Source organism: Amphiura filiformis, chromosome 8 (assembly GCF_039555335.1).
Source record: "Amphiura filiformis chromosome 8, Afil_fr2py, whole genome shotgun sequence".
Taxonomy (NCBI): domain Eukaryota; kingdom Metazoa; phylum Echinodermata; class Ophiuroidea; order Amphilepidida; family Amphiuridae; genus Amphiura; species Amphiura filiformis.
Genome location: NC_092635.1, coordinates 37,023,240 through 37,047,641, shown reverse-complemented (window position 1 = coordinate 37,047,641; position 24,402 = coordinate 37,023,240). Strand labels below are relative to the sequence as shown.

Genomic DNA, 24,402 nt, shown 5'->3' with positions numbered 1-24,402 from the left:
TATGTAGTTCTTGGTTATTTGAGTGAGAATTATCAAACATGCAATCTGGCCAACTTAAGCAAATACAATATTAGTAAAATTGTTGGAAACACTCTCACTAGTAATCAATACTGTAACCTTTCCCTTCCCCTGACCAATGTTAAAGTATACAATTTTGGCAATGTCCTTTCAAAAATACCCAACATTGGTAGCAAAGATGAAGGATTTCAAATTTAGGAAAGTATCAATCTTTCTATATCAAATAAATGTTTTGGTACAATTCAAAAAATACAGAAGCAACAAATAAGACAAAAAAGTGTGAATGCGTTTTTTCCTTCCATTCCACCTGTTTCCCCCAGACTAAACACAGTCAAAATAAAACTATCAAAATTTAAAAATTCTCAGAAATAAAACAAATGCATGTGGTAGTTCTCAGACATTTTATTTTGCCAAGTGGAACCCGTATCAGCCTGTTATCGCATCTAATTTTTTTTACTCATCTTAAAACACGGACCAAGAAGTCTAACAGACATGCAAGTCGATGGGCAGTATACGAAGCTTGAAGACGCAATGAAAGTAAAAGATGGTATTTTTCATAAATAGAGGGTAATGTTTAACTTACACCGGCATACACCACTGTTATCGTAGTAACCTGAGGAACAATTGGACATACAGCGGCCATCTTGAAGTAAAGTAGGAGCTTCACAAGATGTACATTCTGTTATGCTGGGACCTCTGCAATACAGACATGACTCATGACAAGCTGCAGAAAGAATATGGCAAGAAAGAGACAACTATTGGTTAGAAATCATTAAAATATGAATTTCAATCAATTGGCACTGCTAATTAAGTACTCATTTAAAGGAAATAAAACATTGTTTTCAAGTTCTAGTATGTAAACTTGTATTTTCTTCAAGCTGTAAAAGAAATTAATTGGTATACATAAAAAGGTAAAGTTCTGACTCACACAGATTATCTGCAATGAGGTATTCCAGTTTGAAATCCATACACCCCCTATAGACATGACCTTAACCTCCCACACAGGGGTGTAGATTTCAAATGGAGTCAGACAGTCCGATTGCCTCATTTGAAATTCACACTCCTTGTATGGAAGATTAAGGTTGTGTCTTCCATAGGTGGTTTACAGATTTCAATGACTTTTTCAAGATGTTTACATAATTTGCCATTATTCCGATCACGTAGGAGGAGACAGATATAGAGGTTTAATCCAGATTAACCAAATTTCTAAATATAAACCATACAACCTACTTTTATCTGCCTTCCTGCCTGCCACCCACCTCCCATATGGCCTGGTAAACATGCCCAAGTCTGACTTTGAATTTCAACTCAACTTCAAGCATGTCAAGTTTGATGTAACAGTGGTATTTTGTAATGTAACATGCATGTTTATTATTACAAAGTGCAACATGCATATAGATGCCCATTTTGGCATAACAACGCATAATATGCGGCACAACTTTATTGCATTCTTACGACAAAACGGAGCAGGATATATGTGTGTGTGCTCACACAGGAAACAAAAATGCAGAATAAACATGGACACACAATAACTGAAGACGTCCCCGGTGAAATGACTATATTCAGAAGATCGCAAATAACATAAATACATTGTATGTCGAAGGTCCACGGGGTGAGGAGTATAAGTAGGGTCATAGTTTGATAGTACAAAACATGTGTGTTATGTGTTAGGTCCACGAAATGGCGATTAGAAATGGATGTGTGTGTCAATCGGTTAGATAGGATAAAGTTACGGCCTTGTTGAGGTCCTTGTTTTCCTGTCTGTAAGAGTAGAGGTGTGTGTTTGCTTCGATGTCCCTTCTTCCTCCGAAACACTTGTGTTATACACTTCTTGAGTAGTAATAACATTGACTTGCACTATAAGAATGCTTTTAAAAAACATCTAAGTAAAGAAATACTTTAATATTTTATGACCCAATTTGTTTTTTGCTTATGTATGTTTTTTTGTGTAAAAGGACACTGAAAATTTAGAACTATTTATTATAACCTGTCTGCAAACCCACAGTAAAAATGTTATATAAATGTTACTCATTAAGCTCTTAAACTGAAACAATGACAAGAAGTGAAATCAAACCTAGACAACCCCACTAATCCACTTCCTGTTGCCAAACCACCGCCTGTCAATCAGTATGACTAGACAATGTAACCATGACAACGCTATGGTCTACTATCTCTCCCTCAAGGGGTGTTAGACACCGACTAGACAACTGCATTGGACTGTGATTGCCCGCAGCAAGCATAACAACTGACAAGGATTACTCACTCAAATTTATAACAATTTTCGCTTTTGAATTAAGGAAATTGAAAATCACCTTTCTTGGATGGCATTAAATCCAGTTTAATTCATGAGGTGGAAGGAACGAAGGATGAACCTGATTTGATCAGTTTGGAACTCGGGACCCATCACTTCCAAACATGTTGAGTGACTGCACTTTTTGAGTTCAATTAAATAGACAGCTTTGTTGAAAATTTCAATTAATATCTGTGGTTCCTTTTCGCATTGAGTCACAAATTGTACAGAACCTAAAATAACACAATTATACAGACGACACACACATGATCATGTGGTCATGATTATGACTTAAGTACATTCAATTTTCTGTCACAAATATTCAATCTTAGAACCTTTTACTTGTCAATGTTCAAAACAATGTGCAATTGTTGTTTTAAACCTTCTTAGTGGAGTTTAAAAAAAATCTTGTATAGCAAGCTGATGAGATCTTTCAGACTCAAATTATTAGGTTAATGAAAGTCTGAATTCAAGTTGTCAACCATATGTATCTCTTAATTGTGCAAATCTGACATGGCAGTCATGATAAGGTTGTTATGCTTGGCTAGATCAGCACACCTAGAGGATTAAGAATCTTTTGCATCATATCCTTCACAGGATTGTCTGCTCTACTTTTCTTTCTTAAATCAACTTTCTACATTTCACACCAAGTGAAATTCCAAACTGTTGATGCTTTCTGTATCTATTGGAATCATTCCAACTGAAAATCAGTATTTTGTCAAACTATTTTGATTTTATAAGACTTTCTTACAAAACCTGGCTTAATTGATTCAATAACAAATAAGACCATTAAATAATATCAGCAAACATTCTCAGAATCAACATGATACTCATTTACACACTAACACGTTCATTATACCATTTTTCACCTTTGCGTGGCAATGACGTCAGTGCGTTGATGCAGCTTTTTCACCGGCACCTTTAAATGCGTGTGTATGCTAGCACTTTAAGCTAACTCTTGTGATTTGAAGCTGTGCCCAGCGAATGTGCACTGACATCACTGCCACAAAAATTGAAAATGGTATAGTATTGAACTTACTTGTCCGCTACTTTCTTTGACTTCCCAAATTTCGTGCACCCAAAAAACATCAGAGTTACCCATATTATTTTTAAATCAATATCAATTTGAAATCAGTATGTTAAAATGTGTGACCATCCAAAGAAATTTGATATACTATAAATCTTCAAGACGTGCTCCTAAAATTGACCTCATTGTCCACACCCTAGTAGTTTTCAATTCAAAAATCCCTTTATTACACTCTCCCAATGTAGACAAGGAAAGTTACACAAGACAGTCACATCTAATCGCAGATATCCTTCTATTTCCCGACTTCATATTATGCCGGGTTATTTATAACTGCACCAGGTAAAATCTATACACTTCAAGAATAAATCAATGTGCCATTTGTAAAATAGGCCAATAGGGCCTAAACTATGGCGTTGTCCTCCGGTGACTGACTCTTATTCAACGCGGCAGAAAATGTTTTTAAATCAGGAAATGTGTCCTTTTGAAATGAAATCATGTTGGAAATCATGTAATGAACAAATTTGACACAATAAGTGCATAACAAAATCACTATAATGCTCTGAGTAAGGGTCAGGTTTATCCACTCAATTAATTGAAAGGGAAAAGAAATGTCATCACCCTTAATACGACAAACACCCTTCTGGCTACTGAGAAATGCTGCGCTAATGTAAAGTGGTATTTTCCCAATTAACTTTAGTAGCCATTTCATATTTGGTTGTGCATTATATGCTGAATATAAGACTATCATAAATGCTTGGATCTTTTTTATTGGTACTCAGGCAACAGGGAAAACACCATGTTTTGGCTGTATGCATGTAAAATCAGCTGGATTTTTTGTGAAAGTGGATTGATTTTAACTCTTGATTTTGACTCTATAAGTGAGCAGAGCAAAATGCACAATAATGTTGATTTCTAAAAGATTTTTGTTATTGTTTTAGGTTCATTTGCTAAAAATACAAACCGGTTATTTTCCTTATCACTTCATGCATCGTCATGAACTCTCATAACAAATATGTATTGTAATATATAAATTTTACTTTGTTTACCTATTGCCCCTTTGTTCTGTGTAATTTCACCCCCTTGTCATTTGGCTCAGTCCATCATATGATTTTGGACTAGGTTTTGAGGATAAGGATGGGATGTAGGGTCAAATAGTTAAGATTAGGGTTAGAGTAAAGAGGGGCAGATTAGCCAAAGGTACGAGTATAATAGTTCAGAGTAAAGGTGAAAAGGTATGACTCCAGACCATACAGGAATATTGGCAACATTTGAGAGCTAAAGTGACAAAAGATAAAACAAACTGTAAAAACAGGATATCTCCAAATGTTGTGATAAGTTTAAATGATGATGCGTATTTACAGTAATACAAACCATCTTGAATCCTATGATGTTCGTTACAAAATGAACATTAATGTTGATAACAGGTCTTTGCAATTGCTCTACAGAAAGTGATATGTATTTCCTGCAGGGGAAATTCACAACATGTAATTCCTTATCTGATATCCTTAGAAACAAAAATCTCTCATGAATGTGTAAAATGCTGAGTGAAAAATTTAAATGAAATGTGTGGGAATATGTGCACAGGTGCTTCCACAGGTTTGCTTGCTGCTGTTGCTATCCCATATACACTGCATGTCCACCTTTCATATGATTTGCCTTTCTTTCATAAATAAAAAAATTCACACCCATTCATCATGCTAGGAACAAACAGACCAAGTGTTGACAACTGTGATTCCGCATATATTTGCAAAATGTCTAAAACCAAAAATGGTCATTCTTGTCTTGTCAAATTCTGCACATGTGCATCAAATGCATGTATTTCACACCACACATTTCAATATCTTACCAGTACAACTTGACAACTCTACATAACTCCCTGCGACCAATACACATCAAACTTTTGACATTTGAGCAAGATTCGCTCACTGAATCAAAGAAGAGCATGACCCAATCGTCCTAACTTGCCAAGAAAAAAGACAGAAAGAGATTGCCAATTTCCTAAGGAAAAATTTGAGTTCAGATAAAGATCTAACGGGCTGTGCAAACTCAGTTGTGTAATGTCCATGGGTGTATGCAACTTGTTGCGGCAAAACCAAGTCTTGCGTGGGTTGAATTAATGAAAATTAAAAAAAAATTGATATCAATGGAAGTGTGGTTGCAGAAGTATGTATAATTTCAAGGGTATGTATAATTCAGTGATACTTTTTGGTAGTAGTTAATGATGAAGTTGTGCTCTGTTACCGTTCAGATGGATAAGATGGGGGGGGGGAGATGGGACAACTTAAATGGAATTGCTCCAATTCTTAGGACGCATCCTACTGAGCTGATAAGAATAGTAAGGATATTCAAGATGACTACTCTAAGGCTAAGCGTTAGTCAAAAAGAAGCAAACCAGACATCTAACTTCAACATAAGACTGTATTCCAGGAAAAAGACTTATTTCAGAAGAAAGCACACACATTTGGCTGATTCTTTTAGACACAACAAAGTCTTAAAATAGTGGGTGTATACTTGTTACAACAATCACTTAACCATGAACCACATGCTGACAGTAAATCCACTATACCATGTTAAACTGCATCTGATATAGCATAAAATTACCCTTGTTCTAGAATGAATGAAACTTGTTGACAAATTCAGTTGGACATACTCCGTGGCATATAACACACTACACTTACAATGCGCTACATATGTGAAGCTAGTGCCCACCTCAACAAGGGTGATCAGTGTCAACATGGACATTGAAGTCTACCCTGCGATTGCAAGTTAAACCACTCTACCACTGACTAAGAATTTTTGAGTTGTCATCAACATAAATTATCGCTAGTTCAACTAATAACATTTTTGAGTCAGTCACGGTCAATTAAAGAACATCCACAGAACCCATTTTTAACCATGTAAATATCCTCCGCAACATGAACGGACAGTGTAAAAACAGTAGAAAGGAAATATTGTGATATTAACAACTTCCAAATGAGGGCAGTCTCTTTCAATTTCAGCAGACGACATTTGGTGCTAGTTAAAGTGTCTATGTATTAATGACTACTTAATCAAAATACGGGAAAGTGGAACTTGGCATGGTTTGCATCAAAATCGTGCTATGTGTGTAAGAAGTGAGAAAGTCTGAGATATTATTTGAAAACAAAACAGCAATACGTACCACAAACCTGAAATTATTTTAGCAAAAAAGAAATCCAACTAATCACTAACCAAGCAAAGAAAAAACACCTTTGAGAGTGATTTAACAGCCAGTATTAAACACTAACAAATCTTAAGGCATCATTAGAACTTTGGGAGAACTTGTATTATGTGTATGGTACTTCACGCCTGCCCAACATTCTCTTGAGTCTTTTCAGAGCAATACACTTTGAGAAAGTATGGCTCATGTGTGGCATACCTGATTGTACAACCTAGCTGGACTTTGTTTCAACTTCTACCAATTGCCTCATGACCTCGGGAGATCTTAAGGGCACCAGTGATGATGCCCGGACGATTAAATTATATCTTTTCGTCTTTTACAGCAGACAGAAACTCTTTATTTAATGTTTACATATACCACACAAAATGTTGATTTTTACCAAATTTGAAATTTGTTTAAGCCTATAATGTATCAAATGGAGGCACGTAGTAATCCACCAGACGAAAGGACATGATCTTCAGAACAACATACAACATGAATCACGTAATCTCCCAAAGTACATACTGGACAGCTAAGGTTGAGAAACTTCAACATAAATGACAGAAAATACCTATTTTGACCAAATCTTGCTACCCAAACAGACTATTTTCTAGACTGAGTCCTCAGAAATGGGCACATGGTAATCCACCATCCACCAAATTGTCCACTTTCAGACTTTTATAGTCGAACATACACAATGATTCATATAAATCAAGAAAGAAAATACCTCCGTAGCAGACGACGACAATTTGAGCAGACGACAACAGGAGGAAGGAGATGAGCACACAGTGTACATGTTTAATGCCGGTATCCTTTGAGACCACCTCAGGTAACACCATATGGTAGCCTGATATTGCTGCCTAATCTCTCCTCTGCGGCATCTACTTCGGGGTAATACGGACCAGGACAGCACATTTTTATTTAAGGTTGCAGACGACGGTCTGAGTCATAGTCAAAATATTAGTAGGGTTCCATATTGGCCCCTTGTGTAAATAGTGCTTTTTAGGGGTTGTGTATGTGTGTTAGTGTGTAAAGGTAAAGGGAAGTTATACAGGAAATTTGACCACCATTTTGAACCACAATGAAGCAAGCATTTGTAGCACCATTTGCATAATTTGTGGGTAGTTTCAAAAACATGTGTGGTGGAAATTATCGCTATAATCTGATCCACCTCAAGTTCCGTAGTGACATACGTGCATATTTTGCTCGCCGCAGTACCGAACTTAAGGTGAACCAATTTATAACTTTGAAGTTTAATCAATGAATATTGTTTGTATGTGTTTTTGTTAATCAATATAATTGGCCCAAGCATATTGGTCTAAGCATATACTCATCATAGAACAAAGTAATTATTCAACAGAGTCATTGCAGATATGACTTTCTTGCGCATGCATGATATCAATACATACCTTCACATTGTGTACTGCTAACCTGGTAGAACCCAGCTCCACATCTTTGAACACAGCGGCCATCTTGTAGTAAATGTCTGGCAGGACAAGTCACACATCGTGGGTTGTCATGGTGACAGGTTTCACAGGACTGGTCACATTCTGTTGTTTCATAAAAAAAGACAGACAAATATTGTGTTGAATTATACTTTAAGAAAACAATCATATCAGTACCTTGAAGTGTCATACACATACGCATTTTAAAAGAATAAACAACAGCAATCTCGATGAAACTTTACATGGTATACTATACCATTTTTCACCCTGATATGGCAGTGATATTGGTGCGCATTTCATTGGTGCAGCCTCAAATCGCTAATGTTCGCTCAAAGCACTGGCATACAAAAACACTCTTAAAAACACAACATAGATTTGTGAGCGAAATATCTGCTTCAACGCATTCACATCACTGCCACATCAGGGTGAAAAATGGTATAGATGTATGCAGGTCTATACAGAATGGACTAAAGCATTCACCCATATTTAACCACTAGTCTCTAGACTAAGTCCTCTGAATATGCTCACGTTGTAAATGCTATTTCTCCTGCAATAATGTGAAATAAATGTATGCAAGGAAGTTTATAAAGAAGCAACTTACACCTACCCAAACAGTATATGAAGTACGTACATGTTTACAATTCTAAACTAATGTGACAATAATAACAGAATAATCAAATTACATTATTATTCTAACAAGTATCATTGTACAATTTATTCTATAAAGTATCAAGTTTTACCCCAAATAATTTGATTGCAACAATGACTACCAGTGTAGGATACAACCACTTACAACACTCACTAAATCAATATTGTTTAACCTAAAGGTGACATATTGTTACAGGACCCCTCTAGCAATCCATAAATATTTGTCAATCCTAGTCTTAATTTGTCTGCAAATAAAAAGTAAATTATGTCAAAAATAACACCATCACAACGTGTCAAGACAGTTGATAATCTGACAAAGGCTTACAAAACAGAATGGCTTCTATCTTGGATAAGTAATGGTATGCCTTCAAATTCATGTAATGTCAATATAGATAAGTTGACCTCAATGTTTATCAACAAAGGCAAGAGACTGGTATATCAATATGCTTGAGTGAACCCCATGCGACCACTACACTGCTCAATAGCCTTATTATGATGTGGCGGGAGTTTTAAAAACATGAGCCCTGAACAAAATATGATGCGCGCGCATACTGCCAGGCAAAAAACAATGGAAATTGTGATGATACGTGCGCATACTGCCAGGCATTGACGTCAGAAGTCAACTCATCTATACAAACTAAAAATGTGTTTGTTTGTCTGTGGGTGGGTAGGGGTGTGTGGGGGGTGTATTCAAATTGTAATCCAACGGTACCAATTTAGCCATTTTTTTACCTTTCAGTTACATACGTCACTCCTGTCATACACTGTCTGATTATTTTGAGAACGGTGCATACTCACTGAATAAAGCGTAACTCATGGGTGGCGTACCTTACTATAAAACCTAGCTACACATAACGCGCAGAACTTTTTTGATCAGCATAATCGTATTGAAATAGATCTGCTTCCTATAATGTAAATTAACTTTGAGGAAACTGCAGATTGCCTGAATGGATTTCTACATGACCTTAGCTGGTCAATCCTGTCCAAGGATTTAAGGTAGCCAGTGTTTTGATATGGTGTTGTAAATCAGTGTCAAAGTCAATGCAATTTCCTCCATCATAATTAATGACAGCGTCCCTGTGATGTCATCTTGGCAATGTCAACATTGTAGTGACTTTTGAGCTCATTAAAAAAGATTTTTGACTTCAAAGGAGCTTCCTAATTCTTTCCAAAAATTTTAGCATGCCATGCAATTCTCATCAAATTTTAAGTTTTCTTTCAGTCAAGCAACAAAATGCTGTAAATAAGACTCAAGTGGGTACAGCCTGTACCAAGAGAGCAGTCCAATAATTAGATAATCCCGAAACACATTGAAGTCATCACACAGATTTCAGGTGACCAAATGGAAGTATTACAATCACAGAGCCAGATCGGGAGACAGATTTATAACATTCAGTTCAACACTTGGTATAATTCTGCATCTCGTACCTGTGCATCCCTACAATCACCGGCAGATATGAACTCAGAATGTTGCATCTGACATCATCAGAGGCGTGCCATGATTGTCTGCTGACCTGCCCAGTCCTGCATATTTCGTCCAATTGGCAAGACATCAGACGCAACATTCCGAGTTTCTCTCTGCAGCTGACTTTAATAAGACATATTAACGAAATAAAACTTCACTGCAAGTGAAAAACAAAACAGTTCAAGTAAATGGATTGAAAATGAGAGACAAAAATCAGAACCAATGTGATCAAACCAATTTCTTACATTATTACAATGCTCAATCTGTTGAAGCACATTTCTTAAGGATTGAAAACTATGGCTGGGTGTGTTTGCTACCTGGCTTGAACTGCATCAATGTTTTTTTAGGACGTGCACAGTCTTGATGGGTGTTAGGATTATCAAGCCCAGGTTATACTACATCCTGTTGTCAGTTCTTTCAGTCTACTGCAACTGCCCCCGACTTGGGACGGGCGGCGGTGAGTTGAACGCTTTGGTCCACGGAAACACTCCCTCTCCAGCTGCAGATACTATCATGACATCAAAAGGATTTTTCTACTTCTCCATCTAGACAAGATTTCTTCAAATACATAGGTTGAATAACTCTGAAAATGTATCAGGCACAGGCCAGCCAACCAAAAGAATAATACTAGGACATGAATCTGCATCTTTTCATTGACAGATTGTTTTTTGATGCTATCAAAATAGACATTAACAATAGGAATGGTACATGGATTGTCTAGACGATTACATGACACCATATTGTCTATGGTAGGTTTAGAGACCTGTCTGATGTGTCAGGGTATCATGTACAACAGATTATCTCAAGCTCCTAGTCTAATTTGCTTCCTCAATATCATTACAAGGGGCAATGTATATCATTTACAAGTTTTAGTTATGATGCGGAGTGGATGCAATAAGCAGATGAGCTGCTAGTCATATTCTGTCAGTATAAGTTGAGGATGCAAGTCCAAAGTCCATGCAGTACAATCTTGTGATGTCACCCACATAGTGTATGACTGCATCTCATAACTGAACCTCAAAATTGTTAGTAAGTTTTTAGCGTGTTCGCCGTTGGAAAAGTTTGGAACTGTCAAGCTTTTGTCAGGAGTAGCTCTGATCTTCTAAAGGACAAAGTACCTAAGAATGAGACATGTAGGCTGCCCCTTGCTTCTGTCTGATGGCTCTGAACAGAGCCGTACACTGAAGACTGTCACTTGTCTACAGAGAACAAGCAGATCTTGCCTATCTGCTAATGTAAAAGTTTTGGTGGCTCTGAAAAGAGCCATTCACTGAAGACTACTCCTTGTAAACAAGCAGCCCTCATTTATCTGCTCGTGTAAAAGCCTATTCCACAATTCCTCATAATTGAATTGCACTTACAGTAATGTGTTTGTGAATGCATGTGAGGCATGTGTCAAAGACAAATAATAATATGAACAAATGAAGAGATGACTGACAAATCTGATTCATTAAATTCCTGGATTCAAAACTAATTGCTTCCTCAACATGTGCAATGAGACATTATTTTACTCTTTATGTGCAAGTAATCAGTATCACCCAATATTACATCATCAAATGTGTGGCCTAATGTGATAGCCTTCTCTCTCATGGACTATATTGTGAAGTCAACAACCCAGCCTTAAAAATCATACACCCCTCCAAAAAATACTATTTCACTTTTTCATGAGCACTTTTGTAGTGTTAACCCCATTGGCCAAAAAGAAGTTTTCATTATCAATTGGCCCAATCGGCAACATTGTTAGAATAATTTTGCCACACAAAATAATTAGGGTGAATTATTTGCAAAGCTCCATTCTGATTGGTGATTGAAGTGAAAATATCATGTAATTGACCAATCAGAGGCAACGTTAGATCGGCAGGTAGCGCTCATGGGGTTAATAAAATGAATGAGTACAAAGATGCATAGCAATTAGTATGAATTGGTGGTTCTCAAGACGCATCCTACAATTTTGTGGGAAATCTCTCATTATGGATGTTGTCATAAACATGGTACAAACACACATAGCTCCACCAATCAGTTGTATTCCCAGCAGCAGTACAGATTACGTGAACACAGCGTCACTTCCGAAACATTTGCCACTTCCTTGACATAACATCTCATGAAAATTCATGACATATTTGGCACAATTTTGAAATAATTTGCACAGGATAGATTATCATTTCAATTTGCATATTTCTTGATGTTAAAATTGAGTGATTTTGACCTATATTTTTAACCACCAAAGCCAACTTGAGGATTATATTTATATTCTTGCTGAATGCACTTCCTTACTCATTCTCATAGAGTATGATTTAAAATGCTCTTCCCAAACTGCTTTATGGATATAAGTAATGTGCTTATGACCTTTCATTCCTCTCTTCCTTTTTTATTTCTCTGAAGCTATCAGTTTCTGTCATTTTAGTTTTGGTTATATGATTTAGAATAATGCAAATATAAATGATGATGTGAATAAGATGTGGTTACAAATCCAGAGCCAGGTCAACTTAAGTCAACTTAATGTAGATTCCACACCATCAAATAGAAATCTAATCAAGCGAAATCGTTATTATTGCCGGTATTGATTTCAAGAAAAAGTTGGGCACTCCCTAAGGAAGACATGACCTTAATCTCCCACACAGGGAGTTGATTTAAAATTCATACTCCTTGTGTGGAAGATTAAGGCCATGTCTTTCACAGGGGGCATATGGTTTTCAACTGGAATAGCACATTAGTTGAAACAAAAGTGTTGATTAACATGCTTCTGAATTCTGATGGATGATAATACAACCACAGATGTGCCCTTAACCACATGAGAACTACTTGCCGATTGGTCAAAAAGAAGTTTTCATTATCAATTGGACCAATCAGCAACATTGTTAGAATAATTTCATCACACAAAAAAATTGGGTGAATTATTTGCAAAGCTCCATTCTGATTGGTGATTAAAATGAAGATATCATGTAATTGACCAATCAGAGGCCATGTTAGATCGGCAGGTAGTGCTCAGGGGATTTTAAATTCTGAAAGCCTAACTTGGAGTTGTCAATAAGCCTGTACCACCTTTGTAAAACACATACCTGGAACAGGGCCTAGAAAACTCCAGACGGTAGTTATGTTTATCACCTACATACAAATGCAAAATTGTCTAACCATATCATTCCACACCCATTTGTCAGTTATAAAAATCAGAAAAATTGGACAACGGAAATCACACTTAACACAATGATAGGGCATTTTAAAAAGTCAGCGCTTTCCAGATGGCATCGCACCCATCCATCCAGGCAACCCCCGGAATTAATCCTGTTGAAAGGAAATATCCCTAATCCTGTCTGAAACGAGGTGTATCGACAGAAACAAAAGGTATGCTAAACTCACACACAGTAATGCCAACGTTGCGCCTTAGGCGCACAATTGGGCTACTTGGCGATCACTTGCCGCTACTCAAAAAAGTATGCCGCTACTTGCCTAAAATTGGGCTACTTTTGCCAGTCTCAGGCCGCGGCAGTAATTTGATGTATTTTCCTTTCAATTTAGCCGATTTATAAAGATTTTGAGTCTCTGAAGCTCCAACTTTCAAGTACAATGGGTTTTGTGACCATTTATTAATCAGTCAGTAACTTCCCAGTAAGTACCGGAAGTTTTAAAGTCAAGTGCTTTTCCACCCAATTGGGTGTTTTGCGTTCTAAATTTGGGTAAATCTGCCCAAATATCCAGTGGCTTTTTTGGAAGCTTAAGAAATTGGGCTACTTGAGAATCCTTTACCGTGGCATGGCGACTCAATGCGCCGCGCCTTGACGCTGAAAAGTTTTGGCAACACTGTTCACACAAAGGGTAATATCAATCACATTCAATTAGTACTAGACAATTAAGTGACTGAACGGAATTGATTACCAAAATAAACCTGTCATATTTATTGTTATGTTTCAAATACAATATCCATTTACTTTTTAGACTGCAAATGCATTATCCATGTCGCAGATTGAACCCTGAAGAAGTGCACTGTGCCCTAGTTCTGCAAGACGACTTTGAGACTAACTCTTGCTTAATCCAAAACTATACCTGCAAAACTCACTGTTCTAAGCCAAAGACAAGAGTTACCCACCAAATGTGGACTACCGCGTGTTATCCCCATCAAGAGATTAATTTTAATGAGCACCATTTTAATGAGCACCAAACTTTGCACTAGTACAGCACACATCTTAACCTAGATATGATGCTTTAATCCTATCAGATGAGCCTAATGCTTACTTAATCTTTCGCATAAGCCTTAAATCCTAAATGATCACTTTGGCACTCTATCAAGACTTATGCTTGATTTCTGACCTCTTACCAACTCTGGTAACACCTATTTCATTAACTGACCATTAATAATGCAAATTAACTTCTTCCACTTATTGGAGAGCAGTACTTTGAATCCGGCACACAAGGCCCCTTGAACATACCTGGGTGAGCTAAACCATTTGCTGGGTATGCCCTGGGGTTCTGATTTTTTAGATCAACTCAATAAAGTGACCCAAATAGTTTTATAATTTCTTAACCTTTTCCTTGTGTATTTCAATGAGTAATAAATAAACATCACGTTTGAGACAGAAGATGCTAAGAAAGAGATATCGAAAATGTGTGATACATGACCCAGACAACTTCAAGACAAACCTTGAGACAAAAGCTCAGGTCAACACTCCCAAAAATCCTTCAATCTATTTTGAAATATGTACCTATACTTTACTCTGACCTCTACACAACTACACAACAATAAATATAGATTGAAGAGAAGATGCAAGCAAGAGACAAACTTGACGATTCAACAACTTAAAAATTCACTCAATTCACTAACAGGAAATCAAATTATCTGGATTTGAATGGCTTATAATGACATTACAGAAGAAACCCAAAACGACCATACATCATCAACAAGAAATCATTTTTAAAACTATATCTTAATTTTATTGTTAGGAAATCAAAAATGCAAAAATTACAACAACAAAAACACTCATTTCACAATCAGAAAATCAAAGTATCTGGACTTGAAACGACTCACATTGATGTAAAAGAAGAACCAGAAATGACCTTCATCATCAACAAGAAATCCTTTCCAAAACTACTAGGAAATTGATGCAAAAATTACAAAAATCACTCATGTCACAATCAGAATATCAAAGTATCTGGACTCGAAAAGGCTTACATTGACGTAAAAGAAGAACCAGAAATGACCTTCATCATCAACAAGAAATTCATTTTAAAACTATAACTTACAAGGATAACAATGCAAAAATTACAAAAAATCACTCATGTCACAATCAGAAAATCAAAGTATCTGGACTTGAAACGACTCATATTGACGTCAAAGAAGAACTTAATGACCTTCATCATCAACAAGAAATCATTTTTAAAACTAAAACTCAATTTCATCAATACGAAATCAATGCAAAAATTTCAACAAAAAAATCAAATCAGAAAATCAAAGTATCTGGACTTGAAACGTCAGAAACGACTCACATTGACGTAAAAGAAGAACCAGAAATGACCTTCATCATCAACAAGAAATCTTTGTCAAATCTATAACTCAATTTCATCATGAGGAAATTGAGATATTTTAGTATGCAAATTACAGGTGTATCCTGATGATTAGTCTATTTCTGTGCAATGGTCAAATATTGATATGCACGACCACCTAACTCTGTAATTTGCCTCTTCTATTTTCCTTTGGAAACCTCAGTCTAGACTGGCCAGGAAATCAACTTGACAAGGAGAGCTATGAAATGCTGTACTAATAATGCATAGCATGTTGAATGGCTACACATTTACAATGAATTATGAGAAGTGATTTGTAACACATGTATCATAAAACACATTTTCGGGAATGAGTTTTGATTTTCAAAGCATGACTGTACACTTATAAACCATGGATTATGATTACACTAGCAGATTCTTATTGATGTCACCCTCACAGGTACACTGGTGCTCAGCTACTTCACTGGTACAAAAGTACCTGTGAGGGTACTCTAGTACACATAATCGGAATCACATGTACTGCACAAACACTAGTACTGGATTGGTACTCAGAGTAACCACAAAGTAGCTTAGCAGCAGTGTACCTCTGGGGTGGCAACAATAGGAAGCTGGTAGTGTAGTATTGTCTCACAGGTTAGTCCATTTGAAAGCCATCTGGACATTCAGAAAGCCATACTCCTTCAAGAATAGACTATGATTATACACATGTGACTCTCTGAATGTTTGACCATCAGCATGGTATCCTTTCCAGTGGATGGCTCATTCTCACAGTTCATTTGGTCAAGCTTGGTAGAGCTAAAATCTGACTTCAATCTACAGGCACTGTCAAATCAATTATAATCACCAACACCCTAGCAAACATCCCTATGTGGAGCTGAACTTGAGAACCCTTGGAGAAGAGTACTCTTCACCATTGTGCAATGCTCGTCCTATTTGAAGAAATTAAACACAAGTGACCAAATCCTATGTATGCTTGTAATCAAGTCTCAGATACGTATTTATATTCATTCCAAATGTATTTTTTGTCAACTTCTTTGAGAAAACACAATTTTTGCTAGTCACCTGCACCCAGCAGGGTACAGATTACCTGTATCCAAGCACAGAACATGAGCAAGGTACACCAGACATTTTATTTTGATGGAGCAACTTTCTTAGCCTAAATATAGACAAAACCAAGGATTTTCACATTTTTTGTGACTCACAAGATTTGTCAAAATCTCAGACATTTCCGGCAAGAACTTGTTACATTGTCAGCAGACCACAGTTCCTGTTTGCTCCGTGTTAAATAAAGAAGAGAGCAGATGAGTGGTGGTGAACGATGGACATCTTGAAATGACCGTGACTAAAATCTTACAGAAATCATAACCTTGTCTCCCATTTTTTCCATGTCTCACTTTTGATGTGAAATAAACAACTCTGACCAAATCGGCAAACTATTGGACGAGGATGTTTTGAATTGGAAATAGTTCAATACCAACATTTGTCATTAATACCTTGAAATGTCTGTGACTTCAATCCCATTGTAATCACTTCATTGTCTCTGTTTATTCATGTCTTGCTTTCTCAGGAAATATTTTTGAACCAAATGTCTGGGATCAAGGCAATGCTCTTGATCAAGTTTTGTATTATGGTTTGCTATTTCGCGATGCAATAACTGTCGTAATGTTTTCACAGCAATATACTTTTTGAAATGCATGCCTTTCAAGTTGCTATAATGTCTTTCTTCAGCTGATATGTGTACCAATGTTAATTAAAAAATCATTATTAGTAGCTGCTAAAGCATAATCTTGGTCTGTTCCAATTTTCCCAGGGAATGTATATGAAGTCTTAAGCTTCAAATTGGGCTATTCCATTTAAAATCCACACTACCTCTGCGGAAGATTTAGCTAAAGTCTTCCACAGAGGGAGTATAAAATTTGAATACAATAAACAATAAGGTAACTTCCATTTGAAACATTCACTCCAGTTGTGGAAGATATAGGTAAAGCCATAATAAGGGGAGTATGGATTTCAAAATGATTAACCCTGACCAGTTACATTTGAAAAACATACTCCCTCTGTGGAAGATATTTCCAAAATCTTCCACAGGGATAGTGTGGCGTTCAACTGGAATAGCGCAATACAACGCTGCAGCCACAATGACAATGTCTGCAACCTACTTATTTATGGCGTCCTGTGTTCCCTAGATTATTTCACTTTTAATTTCAAAAGTACAAGCAAAAGTACATCTTCTCATTAAAATTTCTCCCATATTCTGACATAGAATATGATGCAAATTCATGGGAATGCCACATACCATGTAGGATGTGTTTAATCAATTAGGCTAAATACATGAAAACACTCGACATATATTTTTGTCCGCATCATATACTGTTGTATCTTAAAAGGCTGCCGTGTGATTTTTATTATCCTTGATTGTATTTTTATATTGTTAGTTTATATTACAGCATGGTCCTTTCTTTTATAAATGAACATGGATTGTAATAGTGTGATATTAATTCAAAATTAATATATCAAGTTAATTTTACAGTGTATTTGATCACAATTGGATGACAATAATAAAAAGAAATCCCACAAGGCAGCCTTTTGAGATATGTGTTGCAGACGACGATATGTTTGTATAACTATTGTTATTCCACGACAGATGACAGGTTAATCATGTCACATGCTCGGATTAACGTTTACCATAATTTGTTCAATCACAAAGTCACCCGACATCACAGAAATCAATGTAATTTAACTATGATTAATAACAATAATTATATTTTATATCATTTATAACAATGACACACATCCATGCACCTATAATCTATATATATATCTATATATAAATTGTGTTGTGTACAGGCTGATGGCGTTTCCTGACACATCTGTCTATATCTTACACGACAAATGGCATGCTAGACATTTCCTTTGTATTAAAATATAAAATATGTTGCAAAAATAAAATAAAATTGCACTTTCAGCAAGTAGAGTAATAGAATACTGTCAAAGTCATTGTTTTAAAGATACATGCTTGGAAGAAGAGCTCCTTCTAAGGATTTTCAGCTTGGACAGATGTGGTAATTTTACCCTAAAATTGACCCAATCAGCCACAGAAATCAAAATTATTCTAATATTTTCTCTTCCTTAAATTCTTTTGGGCAAATTTCTGACGTTGCTAAGACCAGTTGAGCATCAAATGACTTTAGGAGGAACACTGCTTCGATATATTTGTAATAGATCACGGCTGGCTTCCATGTGTCCACCTGAGGTCTGTAAGAAGAGTTGGGCACAAGTACAACCAGTAAAACTGATATATACAAGAATATGGACATTTTCATGACAGGCCTAAACTTACGGTAACAGATATTCTCTCTGAGATAGTATCCCTGACCACATTCCATCACACAGCGACTACGTAGGATGACATTGGTTGAGTTTGAGCAGGAGACACAGTCGGATTTCCTTGGGCCAGTGCATTCTAGACAGCTCTCGTGACATTCTGTGAGGGGGAAAACATAAAACAGGTCTTCAGAGAACATCTTCTATTATTCATTCAATTAAACATGGATACAAAGTTGTCCATTGTTTATTTGTTGAAAATGTGATCATATTTGTAAGATATCATGAAAAAAAAGTCTTATCATATGTAATATATGTCTTATCTAATTTGTAATGTTTGAATGTATCCATGTTCCAGTGTATGATGAGTAAGCCTCTTCCCTTACGGAACAGGTTTCTTAGCCAAAGAATTCTATATTTGATCACATACTGGTATATCAAAATCTATTCAATTCTGGATGATTTTCAAAATAAGCTCCATGATGTTGGGCACCTGTTATTGTGGTTTTAAATATGTGGCTGAACCCTATTTCTAACTGTTTTTTAAGTTAAAATAGGGTGAGATTGAACTTTACAAAAAGGTATAATGAACAGAAAAACATTTTCTGGATGAATGAACTATTTCTCAAAATAAACTTGTGAGATTTACTAAAAACTACTAAACTTTTAGATTATGCATACACAAAAATTTGTGCAAACATTCACATACATCCTTACCTTCACATACTCCATTAAATTGAAAAAATCCAAGACCGCATTCTCTGACACAGCGCCCCCATTTGCGCAACTCACCAGGTCGACATGAAGTGCAGTGGTGTTCTGTACTAGCTGTACATGCTACGCATGGAGTGTAATGGCAAGCTACAAAAAAAAAAACAATACAAAAATTTAATAAGATTGATCATAATCATAGAAATTGTTTATTTTTTTTTTTTATTTTTCACCTTTCTAACAACCTTTCTTTGAATAAGCTCACTACTGCAAAGAATTACATGAAAAATCTCAGTCATGAGCTAGAAATTTTCAAAACTCGGTAAAAGATTGACTCCAACCTATCAGTATAAATCTTGCAGCCTATGCTCTCTTATATGTCAACTTTCAACACAATCTAATCAGTACTCCCATTACGATGTGGGTATAAGGCTGCCCCCATTATTCAAAATATTCTAGAAACTAGGGTGCACTTGGGTAAATGCCTAGTAGTAATTTTGGCCAAGTTGTAAAATCAAATCAATGTTTATTTTGATATTTATGGCTTCACTAAGACATATTTTAACACTGACGATGATGATTTTATATACAAATTGGGCAGATTTTTTAAATTCAATTTTCAACTAGCCACTCCCTGTGTGTAAGCCCACCCTCATTTTTTGAGTGGCATTATCCAGATGGGGGCTTATACAACAACAACACTGGATATGCACATGAACAACATATATAAGTTCAGTTTGAACAAAAACAAAAAGAGAAACAAAAATCATTTTGCTCATCACTCTTCACAAAACATTTCTATACATAGGGGACCTACATTCACAAATAAATAAACAAAGAAAACCCAATGGTTAGGTAACATGTATCCACTTTCCCCACAAATTATGTATTTTTGTAACACAGCTTACCAACACTACTGTTCCCACATTTAATTCTCGGACACAACATACATTTGAAAGCACCGAGTGCATCCCAGAACTGTATGTTGGGACGTACGTACAACTTGAACAAAATTAAACCAATCATGCCACTCAATGTTGTTACTAAACCATGTGAAGCAGCTGATCACGAAGGTCAGAGCTTCTGTGAAGTACGCAGTCACTACGCACGCGCGGAAAGGAATGTACACATTTGTCCGAGAATTTAAAATAACAACAGTAGCAATTTTCTCTAGATCTATATCTTCAGCCCTGGTATTTTAATTAGTCAGCATATTCCTGAAATAAGCTGCCCAAAATCATTAATATATATATACATATATCATATATATATATTGAAAAGAGCGGTATGCTTTTAACTTTTCATAAACTCTAAGCTTGACCAATTTTGACACCTTTAAAGTTTTCTTTACTATCTAATCCGAAGGTTACGACTGCTTATTATTTTGCATGATGAACTTCATTCTATAATATTACAACTTGAATATTTATTCAAAGTATTTTTTTGACTTTCCACTTGACTTCCAGTCAACCATCCACTCACTAATAACACCAGCATAGACATGACTTTCACACACTCTTTAAAAAGAAAAAGGACCCAACTCAACAAGGGTGATAAGTCTCCTAAAAAGACTGCGCCAATAATCGTATCACTGGTGAAAATCTGTGAACAAATTTCTGCACACAAAGAAGGTTGACCTTTGGCTAGTAACACCTTTATTTTCAAAAGAAATATCCTGGGTCAATTTAATGCCACGACAAAAAGTTTTTTACAACTGATTAATTAGATGACTATGGCAGCCCCGAAGGATAACTGTTGTACACTTGGTTGCATTATTTACATGCTATTATCGGATTATATGCAGAAGTCAACTGATTAGCACAGTAACAAATATAATATACCCTGGCAAGAATTTTGAAAAAGATTTTGAGTTATGTACATTCAAAATGACCAAACCTATTACTACCAATTAACTGTTTAGTATGTTGAATTCATGGTTGAATATCTAATTTTGAGACACAAAGTCAATCAATTATCATAATTGAAAGGCATTTTGAATCTCTTTCCAAATTGACACCAGCTTTTTCAATAAAAATGACACCAACTTATTAAACCAATACTAGTTATGTTTGTATTGATTCAAATACATTTCATTTGTAATTCTTGCAAATTTGGGTAAAAGCAAGAAATTGTCTGCCTAAGAGCAGTATCAAGGACAGAATAGTTGGGCTATTCCATTCTAAAATCACACCTCTCTTGAGAAAGATTTTGAAATTCTGACCCAGTTTTAGCCTTTCCATATCCCAGACCTGAAACTAACCTTTAGTGAAAAAAGCTGAAAATGCTCAAAAAAATCTGAAAAACAGCATAACATTGGGGTAAAATGGCTCAAATTGGGCTTAAAATAAAAAAAAAACATGTAAATTTAATCAACATCAAAAGCTGAAATCCACTAAAAAGAAGAAATGTTTCAGGTCTGATATCCAAACATTTTTATCCAATATCAATGGAAAAAAATTTGGAATTCCAAACAAACGAAAGTTCCAAAATAAGGGTCAAAATATGTAAACTCTAACTGATTTCAAAATGTTCCCTACATCCAAATGGATTTTAATATAAATGCACAAAATCTTCCAATTGACTTGACCCTATAATTAAACTGAAATTGCAGTAGCAGTATCTTCCATGGGTGGATTTCAATGCACTAGACCATAGCAGCATCCTTGTGAAATCCCTCAAAATTTGCACAACTTTAAAAAAGAAATAATATCCGAGGTAATCAAATTATTGCCATAACAAAAGTTTTACAACAGATTTCAAATAAGTATGCTCACAATGTGGGTTGTTTTTCAAGAAGAGTCGTTAAATCTGTATGTACTTTTTATTAAATATGTTGGACATTTTAAATCACCTACTTAGTATCAACAGAAAGCAGGGTGGGAAAGCAAATAATATTCTTTTGTATGTTGTATGAATGTATCACATTAATGTTCATATAACTTATTATACAATGATTTACATCTGCTATGAGGCTGACATTTATTATAGGTATGACCTTCCTTAATCTTATTACATTAAAATCAGGGATATAACATAAAGACAACAAAAAGAATATATCCTATTTTTTGACATCAAAGGCCATAAACAACTTTTATGACCATTTATCTTTTACCACATCCTTTAGCCAAAAAAAACAAAATTAAATGCACTAAAGGCTATAAAGAAAAACTGCATAATCTTATTTCAAACTTTTCGCACAAAATAACACATATTGGACCTAAACAGAAAATGCTACTAAAAATTAATGTCAGTTACACATTTACAAATTTGGGAGAAAATTAAATAAAACACATTTTAATCTTGTTGTTTAAAGAATAAAGACCTTTAAAATCTGTTCACCAAACGGAATCCATATACATAAACCCAGAGAGGATCTTACCCTTCCCAGAATCCTTTGTAATATAATACATTGCTCATTTCATTATTAAAATGACACTCCTATTACTTTGTACAGGTTCAATTTGTTATCAAGTTGAGTACAGACTAGCTAAACATGGGTTGATAGTCATGAAATAAACATGATTTGCAAGATCTGGATGTGCTCTCTTCATTGAGGTACCTTTCGTCGCCATCTACCAATTTTGAACTGGGTCGTAAATCAGTACAGAACATTGTAATGGAAGCAATGCATTGTGGGAGTTGCAAGATATTTTCTCTGACATAAACCTGCAGCAGCACGAGCATTGTTGCACAGAAGTTCCATTTTAATGAACGCAATTCATAAGGGTTTTTGACTCACGCAAATTTAAAGCCATGAAGTACTTACTACTAATTGTATTGACTTGGACATGGATCCGCTAGTTCGATGTCAATCTGGTGGACCCTAGCAACTTATCAAAATCACTGTACTATGATGAACTTTTGCTCTCTTTTTTGTGTGATATTGCATATTTAACGGTATAATCTTTTCATCTCGGATGAAAATACCATTGTGCTAGCCTTTCAAAATAGTATCTAGTGAGTCTATAGCCTGTGCAAAAAAGGTCAGTATTTCACAGATTTTTTGTACAAACTGTGGTTAACTTAAACAAGCATAGTGATAGATACAAAATTAAGTTTTCCATGCATAGTGGAAGTGCATGTGGTGGTAAATTTTAGGCTCTGCATGACCAAAACCTGGAAAAGGGTCTGATTTTAATGTAATGCGCTTTATAAGAATAATAAAATATTATTTCAACAAAACTGGTCTCAATTTAAAATATAAACCAAACAAGGAATGGTTTTTATTGTCTAGAATGCTTCATTACTGAAAGCTAAAACCCAATTGAACTCTATTGATTAAAACCTATTTTGTGGTGTTTCCCACTTAGCAACTTCGAGCGTGTAAACCATTCATTATTTGACTTATTTTTACATCATGAATTATTTGAAACCAATTAAAATTAGAGCAGTTTTCATTTTCTTTTGGCTCCCATGGAGTGTAAAATTTACTGCATCCACCAAATACTTAAACCTTGCTTGTGATAGGAAGTGAGGTGGTCAGAGCTGCCATTGTCAATTTTTTTAAATTAACTTAACTTTTTTTTAAAAACCAAGATCTCATTTTGACACATTTATTTTAGCCACCGCAAATATTGTGGGTGCCTCCATTTCCAACCTTGCTATAGCCATATCTATCAAGGTCCGTTCATACTACGCCGCAATTGCTTTGTGGTGCATTGCCGATATATTGATTACTTTTTACTGCAACTCGTCGCATTTCAAGTTAAAAGGTATTTAACTTTATTGCGATAACACAATGCAGTATTTTGCAGTATGATGCAGTGCGGCAACACAACGCATCGCAAAGCAATTGCGGCGTAG

At 35.7% G+C, this 24,402-nt stretch overlaps 1 protein-coding gene across 1 annotated transcript in view; it reads right to left on the bottom strand.

Moving 5' to 3' along the window:
- LOC140158994 (extracellular matrix organizing protein FRAS1-like) overlaps nt 1–24,402 on the bottom strand; it is a 233,186-nt gene that overhangs the window by 54,897 nt on the left and 153,887 nt on the right. The window contains exons 13-16 of the mRNA XM_072182295.1: nt 19,606–19,749; nt 18,905–19,048; nt 7,923–8,063; nt 602–742 (exon numbers count right to left, since the gene is read on the bottom strand). Coding sequence (XP_072038396.1) covers nt 602–742; nt 7,923–8,063; nt 18,905–19,048; nt 19,606–19,749 — 570 coding nt within the window. The remainder of the gene's footprint in view (nt 1–601; nt 743–7,922; nt 8,064–18,904; nt 19,049–19,605; nt 19,750–24,402) is intronic.